Source organism: Euprymna scolopes, chromosome 12 (genome assembly GCF_053919585.1).
Source record: "Euprymna scolopes isolate OS-2025 chromosome 12, ASM5391958v1, whole genome shotgun sequence".
NCBI classification, from domain to species: domain Eukaryota; kingdom Metazoa; phylum Mollusca; class Cephalopoda; order Sepiida; family Sepiolidae; genus Euprymna; species Euprymna scolopes.
In genome coordinates, this window is record NC_136493.1 from 151,582,028 (window position 1) to 151,607,402 (window position 25,375).

General features: G+C 32.9%; 1 protein-coding gene across 45 annotated transcripts in view; it reads right to left on the reverse strand.

The window, feature by feature from the left end:
- Nucleotides 1-25,375, reverse strand: part of LOC145291553 (phosphatidylinositol-binding clathrin assembly protein LAP-like) — a 343,700-nt gene that overhangs the window by 179,696 nt on the left and 138,629 nt on the right. For 19 of the 45 annotated variants that reach the window (XM_080137583.1, XM_080137580.1, XM_080137594.1 and 16 more), the window contains exon 4: nt 18,702-18,755. The exons of the other annotated variants lie outside the window; for them this stretch is intronic. In XM_080137583.1, coding sequence (XP_079993709.1) covers nt 18,702-18,755 — 54 coding nt within the window. The remainder of the gene's footprint in view (nt 1-18,701; nt 18,756-25,375) is intronic. 45 annotated transcript variants of the gene reach the window in all.

A 25,375-nucleotide genomic window follows, 5' to 3' on the forward strand; every position in this document is an offset into this window, starting at 1 on the left:
ATTCTCATGTTTAAGATGTTTCGACTATTTTTACCTAATTTGAGGGTGTTGATTTGAGAAATGCTGTCATTTTTTTCTATCAGGTCTAGTCCCCCCCCTTCCCCTCTGTAGGAAGCTGATAGCTACAATAAAAACAGGCAAATCAAAAAACAATATTCTTATGTAACTTTAAGACACATAATCATGAAATCTCACCAAAATATTCACAATTAAAGTTTGAAGTGGTCAAAAAATGTGTCGGTCAGTGTAATCAATAAAGAATCATCTCTGTAATATTAAATACGTAATCTGCATGAATTAAAATATCATATTAAAGCATATCTTAAAACCAGGCAACACCAGGCAGCCTGCTAGTATATATATATAATTTTTGGCTGACATACACAAGTGCTATCCCACTAGCGAAATACGCATCGGCTCCGATATTGAACGTGGTTCGATTGAGGGAGAAATCATTATAGAAATGAAATGGTCTCATGTCGATGAGGTCATGTATAGAGAGGCTTATAACATGAAAAGTGAAAAAAATATTAGATAATTTGAAACATTTTTAGAGCATGTTCATGAAAAATATGGTAATAAAAAAAATCCCTATAAGCTTTGGGAAAAAACATGTTTTGAACAATTGAAATTTTATTTTTTATTTTTGAATAAAAAATAAATATTAAAACAAAAACAGTAGTGTTCTCGTCGAGTAGTTTTTATTTTATTCAAGAAAATAAAAAGGTACTCATGCATTTATTGAGCTGTGCCTAAATAATGAGATTATTTAGACAGCCATTCTTAACATGAGGACGGGAGGCTGTTGTCTATTCTGTACTTTCACCTAACAACTGATTAAAATCAGGTGTCGTAAAACTTTAATTGAACTTGAAAATACTATTTAAAAATAGCGCAGGTCCTTTCACCTAACATTTTAATAAGAATAGGTATTGAAAAACTTGAAAGTACTATTTAAAAATAGCGGGGATCAATAAGTACACTAGCACCAAATAACATTTCACTGCGTTTCGATCTACGACATTCCATGAGAGGTATGAGGTACATACACGCTAAAGATTTTTGTTTATCGCCACAAGTGCTAATTTTGACTTTCACCAATTTTCCTTTAAGAAACAATTCAAACATTAGGGGAGTCACTAAAGCCATTAAAAAAAAAATTATGGTAACATAAGTGCATAAGCACCAAATTTTTGTTTTGTTTGGCTTTCATTTTGTTTGTTTGTTAAATCCGTCCAAAAAAAAGTAAAGTTCGAGCGAACTTGAAAAAAATAATAAATAAATAAAACAGGTATTTAAACTTGAAAATAATATTTAAAAATAGCGCAGATTTCATTCTGATTTTCACCAATTTTCCTGTTAATAATTACATAAACTCCGGCAAAAAAAAAAAACAAACACCCATGCAAAAATTCTTTCCGTATAAAAATAATGATTTCTCCCTCAATTGAACAATGTTCAACATTGGAGCTGATGCATATTTTGCTAGTGGGGTAGCACTAGTGTACATCGAACATATTTAAGAGCGTATTTGTATATATATATATATATATATATATATATATATATATTTTACAGAAAGTTTTTGAATGAGACAAGTCATTGGTACCGTCGGTTTCAAACCCAATAATTAGGACCGTTTTAGATACCGGGTTTGAAATCGACAGTACCAATGACTTCTCATCTAAAAACTTTTTGTAAAAAAATATATATATAAATACATATAAATATGCTCTTATTTTCTGATTTTTCTTTATAATTGAGCACTTTGCTGGATTTCTTTTTCCAAAAAAACTAATTTTTATATTAGTGTGTGTGTGTATATATATATATATATATATATAATAAAATGGTAACATTTTTTCCCCCCTGTCACTTTTGACAGTATAGGATTATAAGTAAACAGTTCCTATGCACAACTTTTAAGTTCACTACTTAGTTACTACTAAAGCGTGTTCCTAGCCTACAATGCATACATTGTCCCTTTTTTCCTGTTGAACATACTTTCTCAAATACGTAATCCCACTGAGAGAGTAGCCAAGGTTTTTACTTTGATGTAAATCTCTCCTCTTTTGTAACTCAAACTCACTGCTTCCTTTTCTTTTTTTGGGTAACTTTTTTCGGATCTAACCAGTTTACTATTTTATACATATTACATTATGATTATAGATTCGCTTAATAAATGCTCCCTTATTCTTAATCGTTTATTGGATTAACAGTTTAACCCAAACATATCAGCTCACTATACATATGATTGCATACACTTTGTTTTAGGAATAGTAATCTATCAAAAAAAAATGAACACCTCAGCTTGGTTGACTTTGCATACAACTAGCATGAAAACAAATAGTGTTCTGCCATATCATCATACTTCTTAGCATCCTTTAATTCAATTTCACAATACTTTTAGAACAGCTTACAAAATATTTCTTACCCATAAGCCGACAATATACATACGTGAACATTCCATTTATATGCTTCTAAACACAAACTTATCTAGTATACGGTGAGCAGTACGAACGCATCAAATTACTTGCTAGCAAATCTCTTCACTTCCATACATCTACACAATAAAGTCAGGCGCCTACAGACAACCTTACAAATTTTCATCTACCGTACAGAAACAGGAATGTGCAGTATGTTTCCGTATAGGATGCACACATTGCATTACTTCTTTTGCCGTATTTCACTTTATTATGTTATTCGATTAACATACACTATGTTTATACAGATAACAGAACATGTTGCTTTCTTTACTTTATAGGATATTCATAGCAAATTACTTTTTTGCAATATTTCTGTTTCTTACATTTTTAGAAACTAAAAACACACGTTAGGAATAACTCCACTAAAAACAATTATCCATGTAGGGAGAATAGTAACTTATCTTGCTTTTTGTAAGATTTATTTTTTTATATAGTTTTTTGCTTTTTATTCCAGTTTCGTACTTTATTAAATGAAAGTACAAAATATATAGGTAGAAGAGCAACATATCTTGCCTTTGGTAATATTTTAGGGGGGTGGGATTGGGTACGATACTCAACTTTACCTTTCTTAGGATGAGGTTACGATTTACGAATTAATTTTTATCAGTAGTTGTGTTCATTAGATTGTAAGTACAGAATGATTAATTATGCCTCCACCCTCCCCAACTTAAGAATAGGTTTTTAAATAATGACATTATTTTAACATGATCCTTGCCTTCCCACAAGACTAAATTTTAACACAAAGTCGGTTCTTAATGTGAGAATACATCCAGTTGCCCAAATAGGGGAGAACTCTGGGTTGGAAAAAAAAAATTAATTTAGTATAGAAGTATTTTTGTCTCATTGACACACTAGACTAAGTATAGCATCAGAACAGATACTACACTTTGTTTCTAGAAAAAAGAATGCTCCTAATGAATATCACATTTTTACCGGTACAATCTCCTTTACGGAAAACAAAAATACATTGGTTTCAGCTTTTTCCAATGTTGCTTCATTAACATTCCTTATTTTCATTGCATGTTTGAGTTATTTTTGTACATGATGCCTTCTACCCCACCCCATTATTTCATTTAATGAAATCAGAACAAAATGTTTTTTTTTGTTTTGTTTTCTTAATTCCTTCGGGTAATGGCGAGAAACAGGGTCTACTAATATATATATATATATATATATATATATATATATATATATATATATATATATATATTGTCATACACATACAGTACTGTTTCGTTGTATCACAACTCATCAGTGCGGCTAGACAAACACCTTTCCCCAGCCGTGGATTGAACCTACATTGTAATTTTTTTATTTTATATATATATATATATATATATATATATATATATATATATATATATATATGTAAAATAAAAATTACAATTAAATTTACCAAAATGATCCAAAATGGTAAAACTAAAGTATATTATAAATATTAAAGAATTAATATTTATAAAGTAATCTCAACCAGATGTAAAAGCTCGATAAAACCAAATCGTAGATAGAGCTTATAATAAGAGCAAATAGTTAATAAAACATGTTAAAAAACACTTTGAAAAAAAAAGAGAGTTAAAAGCATATTTAATTTGAAAAGGAAACACTAAATAAGTGGATAGTCCTTAATCCGTGGAGTTTCGAAGAAATACTTTCCTTCTCATCAGAGGGTAGGAATTAGCAAAATGCAGGATCGGATTTTGCATGCAAAAGTATTTGATGAAACTGCAAGTAAGTCAAAGATCTTACTTGATAACAAAAAGTGAAGCATAGGGAATAGGGTGAAGATAAAGGTAATTTCATGTGAATGAATAGTCTAGTGAAAGGTAAAGTATCAGCGCTACTTCAACATTAATTAAAAAAGAATATCAAACTACATTTCTTCTTTTAACAACCATAATTCTAATAATAATCAAGGAACTTCTCTAACCACTTTAAATAAATAAAAAAAATTCTAATAATAATCCCTTCTGAATCAAATGGACTATCATAAAAAAATTAAGTCTTATACTCCAGGTCGCCTCTGCACAACCGAAGCTATAACTATAATTACTTCCCCTCAAAGTAACAATATAATAAATTCTAAAAACGAACTGATCTCTTTCTGTAAACATAAGTCCAAATTTAATTATGGTAATTTTGAAATTACATAGTTATTACTTTAACCTTTCAGATATATATAATTTTTCTTTAACATTATCATTTTTTTCTACATACTTTCTTAATACTCTAACTTAATAATCTTTTATTTTAATTCTTTATTTCTTCTTTGTTTGGCCGGTTTTTTATCTGCAATCTCCGTTTTGGTGTTTAAATATTCCTATCTATCAAATATATCAATCTACCAACACTTTTATATCTTGTATATATTTACTTACATTTACTTATATGCATTTACTTGCATACTTACTGGCTTTATCTGGAATTTGCAGATACCGGCCATCCTCTCCCCTTAAAATTTTTTTAGTGTCTTTTAATAACTTCTGCTGATATTTTCTTAAGTAATAACCTGTACCTTTCAGTTGACCTCTCTCTTTTTTTTTGCCCTATATTTTTGGCGCCTTTTAACGTCTTGTCTGGGTCATTTTGACATTTGCTTTTCTATTTTATATTTAATTCTATCACCATTCAATCTTTTTTTTTTCTCTTTTTCTTCACTCATTTTTTTCTCTCTTCTTCATCCATTTTTCTTAAATATACCTTGTCTTGGCAGCCGAGATAACGCATATCTTATTTTTCTTTTAATAATATTATTTGAATTTTTACCCCCCCCTTTTCCTTGTACCGATTTGTGAATTATTCCACGGATTTCGGCCTTTTGGATTACTTTGGACTATCTTCCAATTATGCGATTTCCTTGGATTTTACTTGTGCGAATGGAAATTTAACTAATTTTCTTGGATTTACATTTTTGGATTTTACCATCATTGGATACTTTACCTTTCACCAGACTATCCATTCACGTGAAATCACCTTTTTCTTCGCCCTATTCCTTATGCTTCACTTTTTGTTATCAAGTAAGATCTTTGACTTACTTGCAGTTTCATCAAATACTTTTGCAAGCAAAATCCGATCCCGCATTTTGCTAATTCCTACCCTCTAAATAATAAAACTTCTCAAATGCCCTTGTGATGTTAGGTTGTATAAAAGTGTTAACTTTGTTCAGAATTGGACTTCCTTCTTTAATCAGATTTTTTCGATTATTTATACTTATCAAAGGCATTCCGATACAGAGCCTACATAAGAACACTCCTAGACACATTAAGTCCCTTCGTATGAAAGTTTTAAAAAATTGGTGCAGCTGTTCCTCAGTCCATAGGGAAGGAACTCACAGACCAAATTTCTTTTAAACACACACACACAAGATAACCAAAAAAATATTCTGTCCATTTTTTTTAAGGAAAAGAAAAAAGAAACAGTTTCACACTATGAATAACTTATATTTAGTCTTTGAAGTAATCACCATTCAGCACCTTCTGCTAACGTATCTCCAGCTGTTCAATCCCCTGAGTGAATAAGGTGATGGCACAAAGTCTCTCACCCAAGTTGCTGTATGGTATCCCTGACCACTCGCATGACATGCAGCCTAGCATTGTTGCGAAGGAAAAACACACCTTCATGATTTACTAGTGCTGGCACCTTCTGGCGCAATTGTATTGTACACATTTCAATGACTGCCCGTATAAGTCTCCAGTGATTGTTTGGCCGGTTAGTAATGGTTTATAATGAACCACTTGATGATCTGTCCATCAGACATGAAGCACAATCTTGTATAGTTTCATAGGTGGTCTTAGTGTGTGTGTGCGTGCGTGCGACAGTAGCCTGAAGAGATAACCAATACCTCAAATACTTTGGAGTTTCATACAGAAACCAGTTTTCATCACTGGTAAGCACTCTATTGAATAAGGATATGATACGGTGACGAGAAAGCAACGATATGCTGCTACTCATTGTCCCTTATGAACATTCAACAGCATTTGTGAAACCCACTTGCTCAGTTTGTACATCTTGCCTAGGCACAACAGGTGAAGTTTGTTTCATCGGAAACGTTGAACCATCTTTCAAGTTCACCATTATTGTCTCCTACCTTCAGAACTCCATTATTCAAGACCTCTGCTCGTCAAGGCTCATTATGAAAAGACAAATCTCTAGACTTTAATTTTTAAAATTAATGCCTTGCAATACATTCATCCACAGCACTATCTCCAATAATTTATTCAAGACATTCCAATGCAAAGCCTATCTAAGAACACTACCAGGCACATAAAGTACATTTGTATAAAATTTCATAAAAATCGGCCCAGTCATTTTGGAGTACATAGAGAATGAACACACAGAAAATTTTTTTTATATAATAGTAGAGATTAAAAAACCTACTCCTCTTTGGATTAATGAATTAATGAAGCTGTAGTTTTCACAGAAAACCAAGATGAAATTTGAAGTTTGGTATTAGAGAATACTAAGACAACTTTTAGTTATTTTTTTTTTTTACTTCAAAAGGTCTTCAAAACAAAGTTGAATATGCTCTTAATATGAATTATCTTATCTCTCTAGCAATTCCCTCTTTATTCAGATAGAGACAAGAGCATACATATACGAGGGTGGATCAAAAAGATAGAATTTATTTTACAAAAAACAACACATACACATGAGCTTATTTCTCAACATAATTGCCATTCAGGTCAATGAATTTCTTAAGTCAATCTTTCCAGGTTTGAAGATCATCTTTGAAGAATTCTGGAGAACATTTTCAGAACTAAGTTGTGGCACAGCATTTTCCTTCTATGTCATTAAAATGGGTTCTTTTGATAATTTCTTTAAGTTTTGAGAAAAAGAAAAAATCTGATGGAACTAAATTGAGACAATATGGTAGGTGAGGAAACACGTCTCAAAATTATTGAAGGACGTCTTGTGTGACTGGTGTCTTGTTATGATAAGACAGAACCCGGCTATGTTTTCCCCTTCCAGTTTTTTAATGAAAACATTCTTTAGCTTCCTTAAAACCTCAGCATAATAAACTCCTGTTACTGGTCTTGGATTTTCAAAGTAATCCATTAGTATGACAGGCTCTGAACCTCAGAAAACTGTGCCCATCACTTTTGAACTTGATCCTGAAAATCCATGTGGGACTCATTGTTTGGACTGAATTTTTGGACCCAAGATAATATTGATAAATCCAAGTTTCATCTCTAATGATAATTTTTGCCAGAAACTTTTCTTTATTGTAATAACATTGCTCAATAACATTAATGATTTCATTATTTTTTTAAATTATTAATATTTTTTCCCTTTTTTTTTTTTTAAATCGCTGAATCCACTAGTAGATTGTATTTTTTTGGCACAAATTTTATAAACTTTTTCTGAAGCCTTTATGATTTGCATTCCTTTATATTAGAGTTTGACAAAAAATCTGATATTTGACCTTGCTTTAATCTGATTGAAAAAGTAGCTTCTCTTTTAAAAATCTAAACAATACAGAGGCTTATATGAAAGCAATTGTAGCTAAGTAAAAGCAAGGTAAACATCCAGTGAAGTTATCTGACTTGTTCAAACTTGAGAATTTTACTATTAAAACGTTCTGAACTTTTGGATACACCTTCATTATATATATATTAGCAAGGAGACTCGATGTTGCCTGGGATTGGAGGAGTATCAATGAATGTTCTGCACTTCCAATACTTCTATTGCCATCGAAATTGATGAAATAACCCATTTTTCAATCAAATTGATAGATTGCTTGCTTTAAACAGGGACCCATTGCAGTGCACCGGCAGGAAGCTTTACATGCCTCTCTCCAGTGACAGTTCACATTGCACTGTAGAGAACCTGCTGTTGATTTTATATGCTTAGCACTTCTGTTTGTGCAATAATAAAACTTCTAAAATGCACTTGTAATGTTGGGTTGCGTAAGAGTTTTAACTTTAGTCAATTTAATTGCATCCATGTTATATATGAAGACCATGTTATATATGAAAATGTTATATACGTTCAAACAAATTAAAGGGCGACTTTCTAAGTAAATAAAAAAGAAAAATGAGCTTTGAGGCGGAGCCAATATTAACCGTATTTATCGTTTGAAAAAACAACAATAACAAATCTAAATTTATAAGTGATAAAAATAAACAGTAAAGTCATCTATGGTTCATGGCCTAACGGTTAAGGCACCGGACTGTGGTAAACATGGTCTGACTTCGATCTCTAGAAACAGTTGAGCTACGCTGACGAGAGGTAATTACCTCGAAACACACGTATACGTAGATTACTATTTTAAAAATAAATAAATAAATAAAAATGTTATATATATATATACACACACACATACATTTCTATAAATTTGGGGTGTTTTGTGTATTGATATATTAAAAACACTTTTTTCTATTCATTTAAAAAGAAAATACAACTTTGTTATACATGGGTCATGTAATCGCATTCATCTGCAAAAGATCTAGCTAATTTGCATATTTTTAAACCTTCATTTTAATTAATTTCCTGAGTTTTTTCGGTTTTCTTATGGGATGATCATCTTTAGTTAACTACGTGTAATCATATTCATGCAGATATATTACTTGCCTAATATTTGTGTGAAAAGCTTATAGTAAACACAAACCTCTTTCTATATAAATTTATGTATGCGTATATATATTTGTTTAAAAAATTTTGCTTACCAAACTCCTCCTAGAGTTTTTGGTCAACAGACATTAAAGTTAATATATAGGGTATTCAAATCTAGCCAGGGAAAATCGATGCAAATGTGTGAAAATTAAAAAAATGGAATTTATTAATGCATGCATATGCAACATAATAGCTATTGGTTCATGTTTTAATTTTTAGCCTTGCAGCAAACGTCTTCAAAGCTCAGGCATTAATGTCAAAGGAAAAAGTAAATCGTAAGCTAAACATTTTGGTTTCGATTCTTTCATGGTGGCACGCAAGTCATTTCTTTTATAACTTTAAATCATTACTATATATTGGGTCCAATAAAATATAATACGAAATTTTGCATTAATTGAAATATATTTTAGTGTATTTTTACGACCGAGTAATGCCAGGTAATATATATGCTATAACGTCATACATGATGCCAAATGGGAGGGCCAAAAATGAAAGTAAAGATTACTCGGGAAACACCAGGCAGCCTACTATATATATAAAATCAGCCTTAATGTTTTTTTTGTTTGTTTGTTTTTTAAATTCAACTTTCACCCCAAACAAGGCATAGTGCCACTTTGAAGTAGGGAGCTAATATTGAGGACCTAAGTTGAGGGGTATTATGAAGGGAGATGTGTAGCAAGATGTCTGTTCACATTACACTTGAACTTCTGCATTTCAGTACAGTTGGGAAAGAAAAACCCCGGAAGGGAGTTCCAAAGTCTAGCAGTTCTGGGGAAGAAACTATTGGAGTAAAAGGCTTTCTTACATCTAGGGATCTCTACTATAAAGGGGTGGGACTTGTCGGGTTTGTCGGGGGTAGTCACGTCGAAAGGGTACAAGTGCTTGTAGTTCATCAGAGCATTAACGATTAAAGTACTTGTAGAACAGGCAGAGGGATGCAACATTTTGTCGATGGGATAGAGGCTGAAGCTTAGATGACAGTTCAGGATCTATCAGGTTGGCGACTCTCTTTTGAACCCTGTCCAGAAGTGAGAGACAAGCAGCAGATGCAGCAGCCCAAATGTGACATAAGTACTCCATACATGGGCAAATGGTGACCTTATAGAGGTAAAGAGTACTTTCAAGCATAAGTAGCTTTCTAGCATGGTAGAGAGAGCCTACCTTCTTTGCAGCAGCCTTCGCAATGCTCTCAATGTATATATTCCACTTCATGATCCCTGTAAATGTTAGGCTGAGGAGTTTAAAGGAAGTACCTTCGGGTAATGTGTTCTTAGCCATTGCTATTGGTGGTAGTGAAGGTTACTTGTTATTGAAGGAAACAAGCTTAGTCTTGGCAGCATTGAATGTGACCATCCATACAACAGATTGGAAGTCATCCTCTAATGTTTCTGCCATTTCCTTAGATATGTGTTCATTTGTTTTCCTGTCGTGTCTGTTATAGTGAGTGGTGTCATCAGCAAATATACCCATCTCCGAAGCAATTTTATCAGGAAGATGATTTATCAGGAATGATAAAGGTCCGAGGATAGACCCTTGAGGTACTCCTACATTTATATCATTGTTTAGATGTACGGCCGTTGAGGACAATCTGGATTTTTCTCTTATTTAAGAAGGCTTTAATTACATTATGTATTCTTCCAGTGATACCATATGATTTAATGTTCCTTAGAAAACCATCGTGCCATACCCTGTCAAAAGTCTTAGATATATCGAGGGCTACCGCTCTACCCTGCCCTTTTTTGTCCAGTGAACAGTATATACGTTCAGAGATTACAGTTAGGATATCTGCTGTGGAACGGGCTTGTCTAAATCCATATTGATTGTTGATCAGGAGTTTAGCAGCTGTAAGGTGATGGACTAGAGCTTGACTAAAATATTTTGGCAAAAAGTGGGAGATGGCTAATGGGGCGATAATTTAATGGGTCAGGTCTTTCACTAGAAGTCTTGAAAACTGGTACTACGGAAGCAGTTTTTCAGCAGTCAGGAAAGCAAGATTCTTTAAAGCATTTGTTGTAAAGTTTGGAGAGAACTGGAGCAACCTCATTTTTTTAATAGCACAGCTGGGATTAGATTGGGTCCACATGCTTTTGAGGTGTCTAGGTTTTTTATGATACCATGTACCTGAGAAGGGGTAATTTTTAAATCATTTAGTGTGATGTCTGTCTGCAAAGGAAAGTCAAGGAGGGAGTGGTGTGCCAGGTCCAACGTGGAGTTTGAGGCAAACTGACTGGCGAGTAGATTAGCCGTGCAAACAATCTTATGATCGTTTGATAGTGGGGAAATCGTTGACTGCCCATTATTTACTACACTGCTGTAAAGAGATCCTCCCTCTCAGGCTTTATCTAGACAGAAAGAGTGAGAGAGAAAAGGAGAACCTTTTAAATCTAATAGCTTTCTCTTCTAATTTGATGAATAGATGTGCTCTAAATTTTAAGTAATTTGGATAAAGAAAACAATGTATTTAATCCTTTTCAAGATTTGTTACATTCAAAAAAAAACAAAAACTCTTGATTAGTGCATGCACTGACAAATACAGGATTTGCCTTTCTTTCAAAATGTGGAGATTTCTAAATTCTAATATCAAATCAATATCATTTTTGTTAAGATGAAAAATATATTTTATATACTTTACTTGATTTATAAAAATAAATAATATCCTGTATCATATTTTTTGATGTGTGGGTATAGCCAACCTTAATTTGTGATTTGAGATGAAAACCAACTCCACAATGCAATCCTTTATACTAATTTCAAGTGTATCATGGTTGTGTGTTCTACATTTTAAATTTTTAGTTTTAAACATAAGATAATACAGATATAACCAAAATTCTGTTGTGGTTTCCATGTTTACAAATCTACTGCTCATGAAAAAGTTAAAGTGCCAGCATAAACCATGTTCACAAACTAGCAAGTATTCTCTCTCCTTTTCAATTGGGATATTTCATCAACCCCATTTGACCGTGAACCCAAAGCAAACGGCTTTTTTTCTTCTTTTTTTTTTTGAGTAACTTTTCACAACTACAAAAATGCAACCAATTGCCTTTTTCAGATAAATTTTTCAATAAACTACTGCAATTAATCATCAGTCTTTTCATTATACTTCTTGCTGCTCGAGATGCCTTCCTGATTTGGTTCGTCTGGTGACGTTCTTCTACTTATTCAGATCTTTTTTTTTTTTTTTTTTATTCAATTTTCACCCCAAACAAGGCACAGTGCCACTTTGAAGCAGGGTGCTACTATTAGGGACTTAATTAGCGGGATCATTATGAAGGGAGATGAGTAGAAAGATGTTTGTTAACATTACACTTGAACTTCTGCATATCAGTGCAGTTGAGAAAGCAGAATCCCGGAAGGGAGTTCCAAAGACCCGCAGTTCTGGAGAAGAAACTATTGGAGTAAAAGGCTTTCTTGCACCTAGAGATCTCTACTGTAAAGGGATGAGACTTAGTAGCTTGTCGGGTTTGTCGGGGGTAGTTACGTCGGGGAGGTACAAGTGTTTGCAGTTCGTCAGAGCATTCACCATTAAAGTATTTGTAGAACAGGCAAAGGGATGCAACATCTCGTCGATGGGACAGAGGCTGAAGCCTAGATGACAGATCTTGATTTCCTGTTATTCTTATTCCTTAATAAGTCAATGAAATTAAATGCCAGTTTGTGTGAGAATGGGGGGGGGGTAAAATTTGACAAACATTTCTAAAAGACTAAAACATCACGCAAATGAAATGAAACCTTTCTTTATATTTGAATTGTGTCGGTGTTACAGAATATAAACTGAATTCACAAGAGCAGAGTTAGGAGTAAGGTCGGTTTTTTTAATGCAAGCAAAATCTAGCCTCCCAAAAAGGGGCATTGGATCGAGACAGAAATAAAAATTGTTTCAGTTTAGAAGGCTTTCTCCTTTACTGACCAAGGACAGAATAGATGAAATGTATCAGAACATATAGTTTGAATAATTTATTTGCTGTAGAGTACAAAAATACAATTTAAAAATTTTGGGCTCAAGACCATCAACAGTGTTGGAATGGGGTTTGTTGGATATTCTTTCCCTATTCTATTTATCCATCACAGTCTATATGTATTGTAGAGGTCATCCTACTTTGATCTTAACCAAAAGGTCAAGGGGCTTTTGTCAAAATGCAGTATTAATTATAATTAACTAAATATGATCTGCTATTTTACCCATAGTTGGCGAGAAAATCTGAGGGTTCATACCTATTGAAACTGTATGCTTATATTAATTAAATTATAATACAACTTCATGCATTTTTCTCATTAGTGTAATTTTGATAATTCCACAACAAATTATTTTTTATATTTATTATTAATTTAATATTTCTTGTAAAAAAATGCAATAGAACGAAAAAATTCTTCAAAGTCTTACTTATAAAAATAAATTACAAAATTAAATCCACCAGAATGCATTTTGGTTTTTTCATGAATAAAAGTCATTTGAAATTTGAAAAGAATTGAAAAACATTTAAACTGTAGAATAAAAAGTCATTTGAACTGGCTTCCAAATTCTTAGAAAATCTTCAAGTATGAAAAGTTTAAAAACTATTTACATTTAATAAGTTTATAAATAGATTAAGTCAACATTATTCTAATATGTTATACTTTTATAAAGAGCTTAGCTCACTTTATAATTTATTCATCAGATACAATTATAAATCATTTTAATGTCAAAATTCTACCAATATGAGACTGGTAGCTTGAATAATAAAAAAAAAAACAGCATAGATGAAAACAATTTTTTTTTAGCTGTATCTTTGCATTTCTCCAGGAAATTTTTCATTTATCTGTCATGCTTCCATCTGTTGTATTTCTGTTTGAAATAAATTTATTATTAAACACACAAATTGAATACATTTTCTTAATATATGTTCTTGTTTTTATGACATTATTTTGTTGTATTAAAAGTTGAACGATACTAGCCATCATTTTTTAATGAAGCAGATTTTATTCTCTCTTAAAAAAAAAAAACTGAAACCATGAATCGAGTAAACTTTTTGTTTTAGGTTAATAGAGAAAAAGTAAAAATGATCTGATCATTTTCAAAAGATCAATTATCAACCATTAATCGTTAATGGAGAAAAGAAAAAAAAAAGAAAGTAAAAAAAAAATATATATGCCTATAAGGAGTATACAATAATTGATTAAATAATTGAATTTCAAAAGAAATTTTTTATTTAATGAAATGAAGTTTGTGAAATTGGAAACAATTCTTTAATTTTGTTTCTGAATTTTGGAAGAGGATTGATAATTTAGATTATTCTGACTACGGTTCTCATCTTGGGTGTTATTCTCATAATGTCTGCAAAAACCCGTGGCATAATGGATAAAGTACTAACTAAAATTCAGTTAAAAGTCACACACTTCTGAAGGTTGAAAGTTCAATCTTCAGGGCAATACTAATATACTTGCAAATTTTTTTTTTTTTTAATTACATTTTCACCCCAAACAAGGCATTGCTATTTTGTTATAGGTGGCTATTATCAGGGACATAAGCATCAGGAGTACTGTGTAGGGAGTTGGGCAACAAGATGTCGGTTCACATTACACTTGAACTTTTGCATGTCAGTACAGTTGGAGAAGCAGGGACCCGGAAGGGAATTCTAAAGTCTAGCTGTTCTGGGGAAGAAACTACTGGAGTAGAAGGCTCTCTTACATCTAGGAGTCTCTACGGTGAGGGGTGGGATTTAGCTGCTTGGCAGGTTTGTAGGGGGTATTTACGTCGAGGGGGCACAAGTGCTTGCAGTTCATCAGAGCATTCACGATTAAAGTACTTGCAGAACAGGCAGAGGGATGCAATATTTCGTTGATGGGACAGAGGCTGAAGTTTAGATGACAGTTCAGGACCTATCAGATTGGCAACTCTCTTTTAAACCTTGTCTAGGGGCGAGAGACTAGTGGTAGATGCACCAGCCCAAATATGACAACAATACTCCATACATGGGTGAATGGTGGCCTTATAGAGGTATAGGATACTTTCGGGCGTTAGTAGCTTTCTAGCATGGTAGAGAGAACCTACCTTCTTCGCAGCGGTCCTGGCAATACTCTCAATGTAATTTTTCCAACTTATGTTTCCTGTGAACATTAGGCAGAGTAGTTTAAAAGATGTACTTTCAGGTAATGTATCTTTGGCCATTGCTATTGGTGGTAGAGAGTGTTTCTTGTAATTATTGGACGAAACAAGTTTAGTCTTGGCAGCATTGAAGGTGACCATCCATTTTTGTCCCTATTCTACTACAGATCGGAGGTCATCCTCTAGTGTTTCTGGCATTTCTTTAGATATGTGTTCATTTGTTTTCCTGTTGTGTCTGTTACAGAGTGTGGTGTCGTCAGCATATATACCCATCTCAGACAATTTTGTCAGGGAGGTCATTTACGAATATTAAGAATAACAGAGGTCCAAGGATAGACCCTTGAGGCACTCTCGCATTTATATCATATTGTTTAGATGTTCAACCGTCAAGGACAATCTGGATTTTTCTCTTATCTAATTATAATTATGTTATGTATTCTTCCAGTTATTACATATGATCTGATTTTCTGGAGAAGACCTTCATGCCATACCCTGTCAAAAGCCTTGGATATATCTAGAGCTACCGCTCTACCCTCCCCCACTTTGTCCAGTGAATGATATATACGGTCTGAGATTACAGTTAGGATGTCTGCTGTGGAACAGGCTTGTCTACATCCATATTGTTTGTCAGTCAGAAGTTTAGCATCTGTAAGGTGATGGATTAGAGTTTGGTTAATTATGGACTCAAATATTTTGGCGAAAAGTGGGAGGAGGCTAATGGGGCAATAATTTACTTGGTCATTTCTTTCGCCAGAATTCTTGAAAACTGGTACTACAGAAGCAGTTCTCCAACAGGCAGGAAAGCATGATTCATTAAGGCATTTGTTGTAAAGTTTAGAGAGAACTGGAGCTACTTCAGCGGTGCACTTTTTTAATAGCACAGCCAGGATGAGATCAGGTCCACATGCTTTTGCAGTGTCAAGATTTCTTATGATAGCATGCACCTGAAAAGGGGTGATTTTCAGATCGTCTTGTTTGGCGTCTGTCCGCAAAGAAAAGTCAGCGTAGGGGTGGTTAGCAGGGTCCAGTGTGGAGTTGGAAGCAAACCGACTGGCAAGCATGTAAGCCTTCTCAGTTGCAGAGCAAACAACCTCATGATTGTTGGATAGTGGGGGAATTGTTGATTGCTCATTATTTGCTACACTGTTTAGATTTTCCAGAAATCACGGGTTCCTAATTTCTGTGCTTCGATGCTTTTTTTGGTGGTTTCAGCAAATTCTCTCTTAGCTGTCGCTATTTCTTTCCTACAGTTACTTCTAGCTTCTATATACTTCTGTCTGTTTGATCTGAACTTATGTCGCTTAAATTTGCGGTACGCATGCTGCCTTTGCGCTATGGCAGCTGCACAAGTAGAAGTAAAACATTGGGGAGAGTGAGGCTAGCTATAAAATTTGCATGTGGGAACATGTGCTTCAATTGCTGTTTTGAACGATTCAGTGGTCTCATTTGCGCAATGTTTAGCAGGAAGTGAAAAGATATTTTGCCATGGGGCATCTCTGATGAGATCTCTGATGGCTTCCCAGTCAGCCTTTTTATAATATCTCGTTGTTTTGAGCAGTGGCTCTTCAGTTTTGGTTCTAGAGTTTAGGGCGATTTTAACCATTACCACTGCATGATCGGCATTCCCAAGTAGGCTGTGGGCATTTGTTACAGTCATCGGGAACTGTGGTCAGATACAGATCTAGAAGTGATTAAATTGCTTAATTCGGTCATGGCTAACAGAAAAAAAAGTATACAAATTAAATAAAGGATTCAATTTGAAATTCCACACTGATTCACAGAGCTTGACAAGATATACCTGAAGAAGGTCAGAGGTTACATCTACCGAAACATTGTGAGAATAACACTAAAAATGAAAACAGTGAATTTGTTAATTTACTGGAATTGCTAAATGTTCCCGAACTGAAAAAATACACAATTCAAACTTCTTATCTCAATCACTTACTGTAATCAAAATTTTGTGCATGTTTGTATTATTATTTAAAAGAAAGAGGAAGTTCTTCTAACATTTAAAACTATTAAATTTTCTGTCAGGCCCAAATCGTATTTAAGTTTATAAATCAAACTTGACTAACCAATTTCCATTTTTTATTGCTGTACCATACCAATATAATACTATATTATACAATTTCTTTTATAAAGTACTTTATCTGGCCCAGGCATTTGGTAATAAGAAATATTTTAAATCATCTTCAAATAAAAATTAGCAATTTTAAATTTAAGAATAGGAATTATGTACTTTACAACTAAAATTTAATTTTAACTGTATAACCTTAAAGACTTCAATAGGTACAGCTTGTAAAGTGTATTACCATTTAATACCAGCTTTTAAGTAATATTCTGAATTGTGGTTAATTATGATATATCCATTCTATTATATATAGATAGATATGTCCATTCTATTAATAAGGGTTTTTATGTAGTTTGAAACATCTAAAAGTGCTCAAAAAAAATTTATAGACTTTGGGAAAAGAGGTTTCCATAAATTTTTATTTTTCAAGAGAATCTTAACAGGTAACATCCTTTTCTCTTTAGCTTCAAAGATGAATAAGATTGGATTTAAAAAAATTTCAATTTTTAAAATGCAGGATGACCAGTATGTTTTTACAAGTAGCCATAATTTTTTACCATAATTTCAAGTTTTCAGAAAAAAAACAAATCATTTGCATTTTGCTTCTTATAAAATTTTCATTGCAAATAAAAGTACAATTTTTATTTTGAATATTTAAATAACATAAAAATTATGAAATTGTACTTTTACAAACATTTGCAATTTATTTGCAAGGATTTGAACTTAACCGATTCCTTAATCTGCATAGTATCCATTAAACCAACCACACACTATAATTCTTTTTTATACTGACCCTGTGTTGCTCAGGATCCATTATATTTAAATTTGTTTTATAAACATGCCATTTTTTTTTTTTAATTTAATGTTTAAAAAAAAAGAAAAAGAATGTTAACTCTTACTAAAATAAAAGTTTTTGACCTTGTATGTCATGACTTCTGCTAGCTCCATGTTAAGATCCGAGATAAGGCAGGTATCAAAATAAAGATCTATCAAGCAATGGTGTAGATAATTCTCCTTCCTGGCAGAGAGTTCTGGTTAAGGAGAGTGGGAGATGTTAAGCGACTGGAAACTTTTGATCACCAATGCACATTCTCAATGCATCAGTTTGTCTCAACAAGTCATCGTCACATCTACATTGGTTTATTCAACCAAAAGAGTTCATCTACAAAGCACCTCAGTTCCTTAACAAGATTGCAAAAGGTGATGTGATAGACAAGAAACAAAATCTGACTGATGATAGTTTAAACTGACCTGAAGCTTAACCTGGTCTTCCATATTTTAGAATCACAAGTGGCTAGATCACTAAATCCAAATCAGGGATTGAACTCACAATGGGGGAGAGTGCGACGAGATGATAATGTGCTACGTAGAGGTTTCCTAAGTTGTAACAGTAAAAATGACACTGTGCACTTTGGGATTTGGGAACAGAGTAAATGTGCACAGTTGGTTTTACCTTGCCGCATGAGAGCATAGAAGTCAGGAGTACCACTTATACTCTGCTGTAAGGCTGAAAAATAAAGGGAAGATCTGATACAATGCCAACAATTTCAAAATGATTCAGTTTTTCACATCTCCATTGTCTTATGCTTCTTGTGTACAAACTATCATCTCTCAACCTACTCGTACTTCCACCGAACTTCTTGTGCACCTAATACATAACACATCTGATGGAAAAAGAACAATCTACCCTCATGGATTAAAGAAAATGTCTTGTTAGAAATTCTGTATAGATTTATGAGTTTGACCAAGAATGCTCTGTTTAAAAAGATACACTTGAAAAAATTTTCAGAAGTTACATCGATTGAAATATAAAAATAACAATCTAAATGAAAAGAGCAATTCTAAAAATCTATACTCTACAAAGTTTCCAAATTGAGGTCTCATCACCAAGTACACTAAGATCATACCCATAACAATTTATTTTCAATCTTTCAGAACATTTTAAGGAGTTCATTGATATAATCTGTCAGATTCAATCTCGGCTAATGTAAAAAGCAGAGAATAATTATTCTTATCGTCTTTTTTGACAATAAAAGAAAAAGAAAACAAAAACGCTATCATTTGATAAGTCTGAACACAATGTACCCTATCACCTTGTACAAGAAAAATGAAAGTTAGTGCACTTATAATCAGGTTAAATAGAGATCAAGTATATGCTCGTATTGGTGACCAAGTTATCAATGCTAATGCATACATATACAAGAACAATCAAGTTTTCATTGCTTTATTCATGGTCAAAAAGAAAAACAATTTTCATCAATGGGATTAGAATAACAGTTTTTCAGCCTGACCTGAGCGAACGAACATCGTTATAATCTTTGCTGCAAAAAAAAAAAATAAACTCTTTTCAAAGAAATAATATTGTTTTGCTGTTAACATATAAAAACAGATCTCCAAACACTTAATTCTTAGTATTAGAATAAAAACTTAAACGCATAAATCCTTCCTACATCTCCTAGATCAATTACACTGGGAGGAAGGAGCAAACTATTTTATAGAAAATGTAATTTAAGTTTAAAAAAATAACTTAAATATTACAATATCGTTTGATTTTGTGCCACTTCTGCCTCAAAAGTCGGTCTTCACCTTCAGTTTTCTTAGCCAGATTAAGTATTTTCAGAAAATAGTGAACTGCAGTATAAATAACATAATGGGGAAAATTAATGAGAAAAATAGGCTGCCTGAATGAAATTATATATGCATCACATGTACCCTAAGTTAATAGAAAAAGCTCAATTGTAGGTTTTAATCTTGATCAGAGGGTTTAAAGTAACTAATGAACCTTTCTAGCAAAAACAAACCAGATTTTCTCCTAAATCTAGAATGGCCAGGTAAAACCCACATATCGCCAACACGCAGTGGTGTATGGTATTCAAATGGAATAATATATGTACACACACGAGTTGAATAAGGAATCTGGACATTTTTTTATAGATTTATTGTAAATTAATTCACTTAAAGTTTAAAAAAAAAAAAAAAGATTACATAACTTTGGATGAAATTCCATAAATGACATAAATAGCACACAATTTCCCCACCTGTAGAATTCATGTAATTTATAGAATTTATCCTAAAGATATGCAGGTCTATTGCCTGCATTACATACCATTCATTAAAGGCTAATAACATCCGACTAGAAGGACGTGTAAAATTTCAGAAAATTAGAGCTTTTCGTTTTACCAACTTGGATTTACTTTAATTAAAAAATACTTTACATTCCTCTACACATTAATATGTGTGAATAACTTTCTCTTCCTGCAATGTTAATATACGTCCCTTTCAACCTGTATTTTACCACGTCATCACCTTAATATATCTACATGCAAATGGGTAGGGAATAGCTAACACGCTTCATTCTTTTCTTATGGAAGATAGCAGTTATGCATATTAAGATTTTTACTACTATTACTACAAAAACATGTTTTTTGTTTAAAGTCATTTCCCACAATTGTATTTTGATAAAATGCATCTATAGGTATGACGAAAAAAATTTTATCCTTATAAAAATAAAGTTAAAACAATGTATTAAAACTTATTTTAATATTTTCTGTAACCCCACCCCCAGAAAACTTAAATTACAAAAAAAAAAAATTAATCTCATTTTTTTTTATTTATTTATTGCTGTTAAATCAATAACGTTGCCAGTTTTTATATATAATGTGTAAAGTTTACAAAAGATAATTATTTAGATTACAATTTTTAATAATTGCTTTTACATACTTATGTGATTTTATTTTTGGAACCAAAAATGTACTTTATAAAATTCCATACTTTTTCTTGTCAAAATTATGTTTAATTTATGATTCCTCCTCCATTTTATCTTAGTTCCCTTAGTCAAGCGTCTGACATTTACGTGAGATAGCAACTTTCCTTTCGACAGCCATCTTAATTCTGTGTGCAATAGTAAACAAACATGTTGAGAATCCATATCCTTACATAGCAACTAAAAAATTCTGAATTTCATTGGCAGACGAAATTTATCATTTCAATCACTTGATTCAACACCTTTAGTTCATTTTGTGTTACCTTTGAAATTAAAACTTCTGTGTAAAAAAACAATGAGTTCACACGATGTTAGGATTCTGTTTTTCCGCTAAAGATGTAAAACAAAGGTTCTCAACCATTGATGATACTCCATCGGTACGTTTCCGTGCATAGATTCTATGATATGCCATATTTTTCTAGGCATATTGTGATTATATCTAAAATATCTTGAACTTTTGTACTTGTGGGTAATTGTTTGCAGCATAGAAATTGATTAATTATGACATCTTCATCAATGACATGTATAAATGTAATTGACTGTGCATGATTAATGATGTCAGTGGATTCATCGATTTGAATAGCAAATTGACTATTTTGAAATTTGAATATTAAACTCTCCTCAATATTATCAGACACATCAAGAATCTTTCTTTGAATTGTATTGTTTGAAAAAGGATCTTGTTAATTTATTGTTAACCTTATTGTTAAGCATAATTTTCACCATCTTTTTGCATACTGGAAGAATGATTCTGCAAGAACCTGATACTTCAATTTAAGAGCAATAATTTCTGCCACCTCATATAAAGCTAATTGTTGCAATATTTTGAGGTTAATGGGGTATGATTCCACACAGTCGGAAGATTCTATTTATAAACGATGCTAAGAACTGGCGAATCAAATTAATTCACGTTCTGCTACCAACCAATCAGAAACCAGAATTGCTTCATAAATATTAAACCTTTTCTGGAGCAATTTCACATGTTCTTTCCCGGGTTTCGACACGGTAAGAATATTTTGTTCTGTGGAACTGTCTACTACAAACAAGTCACCTCCCAGGACTTGTGCGTAACAGCGAACCATCTGAAACTGTTCTGAAACTCAAAATGGCTTACACTTCTAGATCTTGTTAATTTATTGTTCAACCTTATTGTCAAGCATAATTTTCACCATCTTTTTGCATGCTGGAAGAATGATTCTGCAAGAACATACTTCAATTAAAGAGCAATAATTTCTGCCACCTCATATGAAGCTAATTGAGCTTTTTCAAACAGTTATTGTTTTTTTAAAATAGTTGACTTTTGCATTTAATTCTAACAACCGTTGGAAATAACATTTTTAGTTTGAAGGCTACGATGATTAGTAGTAAGGTGTCTTTTCAACATACTTGGAAGCATTGCTTCATCAAACCGTGTTTGACTGCACACAACGGAGAAGGAATCTATGTATCTCCAGTCCAGTGAAATCCAAATTTCAAGCAATCATCACTATACAACCGGTGAACTTTTGTTTTTTTTAAATAAAGTTGTAGAATAATTCTTGTCAACATAGCGTTTTTGTTTTTTGTTGTGTTTTTTTAAAACTTGTACATAATTAAGGATGAATTTAATCTACAATTTAAAAAAATACATCAAAGAGGAATTTTATCAAATTTAATGTTTTTTATTTTCCTATTAAAACTTTAATTTACAAAAATTAAATATTAAAGAAATACCAACAAAAAATTTGTTAATAACGCAAACAAGATACATAGATGATATAAAACATAACCCAACGTTCACTAATGTTTATTATTATTGAAAATTCAAAATACCCAACAATTGAAAAAAAAAACGATGTATTACACATTTTAATTTTAATTTTTTGATATTTTAGCGTTAACATCATGTAAGTAATAATGTGCGAGTATTTTGATATGAAACCTGTTTTCCACCTAAAACAACTTGTAACTTGCACCTATAATCATTCCGCGGCATACTAATGTGCCACAGCACAGTGGTTGGGAACTACTGGTCTAGTGATTGCTACAGAAATAAGATCTTTTCATGAAGAAAGAGAACACAAGGAGACATTCATGAAGTTTTCAAGGTTTTATTGAGAGAGAATTGATTGAGGAGAGAGAGACTAATGTTCCCTCATCTAATTATTTACTTCTTAACTTGAAATGAGTGACACACACAAACAGACTTTAGTTAACATTTTACTTAGATTGTTCTACATTATTGGCAGTGTCCTATTGATGTGGCTTCCATGGAGAAATTGATTTTAAAACCTTTGTTTCTCCTCGACCAAAAAATGTGTTTTGTCTAGTGTTTGACTTGCTGCTCCTTTCTCAATTTGACGCCACTTGTTTCTGAGAACGATTCTGTTTGCAAATTAAGTTATTCTGACATGCACTAAATGTGAACCTTGTCCAAATTCACACTAGCTAATTAATTGCCATTGATGTACGGACCCTAATATCAATCAAACTTTTTTATATTCACCCACATCCACAGAGTATAAGAGTTGATATGCTGAGTCTGACATGATTGAATATTGCATGTCCATCAGACTATTGCTCTGGCATTATGCTGAAGACCGGCGAATGAGGACTGGGGGAAGCACTCACCTTCATGCACCTAACACTGTTGCTATATACTCTTTTGGTGATGAGAAGGATAACTTGCAATGTCAAGACTGACAATTATTCATGGAACTTGCAGCCATCCTCAGCATTCAACATATGCAAGATCACATAAGTCCACCATTTTGAGAATGCTTCATTCTATTTTTATTAGGTGTTTAAAAACAGAAAATTTTTCTCATAGTTCATTCAGTGGTCATCAAGTTCGAAAATAGACCTGATGAAACGGATAAATTTTGGTGATTTTAGATATGAAAAGGAATGAATTAATCTAACTCTTCCTGATTCATTGACAGTCATTTTGATCACACACAAAAAAAAAAAAAAAAAAAATCATACTCCTTACTCCACCAGGGTTTCTTATCTGGTTAAGTATTTTTAACATGTAATAATGAAGACAATGTTTGCAGGTAAAAAAGGAGTGATGGGAAAGGGAGATAAATGTGTTGAGAAGGGAAAAAAGTAAAATTCGAAAACCAGAAGATAAATGGAAAAAAAAATTTTTTTTTTTTATTATTTGGAAAGAAAAAAACATGTAAAAACATTTAGCGTGATGACACTAAAACATGCAATAGCTGACCGTGTTCAGACATGCTGAATCAGATCCCTTTTTTTTTTAATAAGATTTAATCACATAAAATAGAAAAAAAAAAGGAGAAATCAACCACATGCAAGTTGCCGATAAAAAATTAAAAAAAAAAAAACTCGATTCAGATTTAAAAAAAATAATAAAGTTGTAATTCCTATCAGTTTGCTTGTTTGTTCACAGACTTTGAGTTTGGGAGATAGACAGTCATAACACACACACACACACATATATGCATAGTGTGTTTATTATACAAACATTATTATTATTATTTTTATTTTTTTAATCAATTTTCACCCCAAACAAGGCACATTGCCACTTTGAAGTAGGGGGCTACTATCGATGACATAAGTTGCAGGACATTATAAAGGAAGATGAGTAGCAAGAGGTTTTTTCACATTACACTTAAACTTCTGCATGTCAGTACAGTTGGAAAAGCAGAACCCCAGAAGGGAGTTCCAAAGTCTAGCAATTCTGGGGAAGAAACTATTGGAGTAACACCTAGGGATCTCTACTATGAAGGGGGGGGGGACTTAGCTGCTTTTCGGGGGTAGTCACATTGAGGGAGGGGGGGGTCAAGTGCTTGTAGTCAGAGCATTCATCATTAAAGTACTTATAGAACTGGCAGAGGGATGCAACATTTTGTCAGTGGGACAGAGGCTGAAGCCTAGATGATAGTTCAGGACCTATCAGGTTGGCGACTCTTTTTTTGTACCGTGTCCACAAGGGAAAGAAAAGCAGCGGATGCATCAGCATAAGTACTCAATACATGGGCAAATGGTGGACTTATAGAGGTACAGGATACTTTCGGGCGTAAGTAGTTTTCTAGCACGGTAGAGAGAGCCCATCTTCTTTGCAGCAGCCTTCGCAATGCTCTCAATGTACATATTCCAGTTCATGTTCCTTGTAAATGTTAGGCTGAGGAGTTTAAAGGAAGTACTCTCAAGTAATGTGTTCTTGGCCATTGCTATTGGTGGTAGAGAAGGTTTCTTGTAGTTATTGAAGGAAACAAGTTTAGTCTTGGCAGCATTGAATGTGACCAACCATTTTTGTCCCCATTCCACTACAGATCGGAGATCATCCTCTAGTGTTTCTGCCATTTCCTTAGATATGTGTTCATTTGTTTTCCCCTCATGCTTGTTATAGAGAGGTA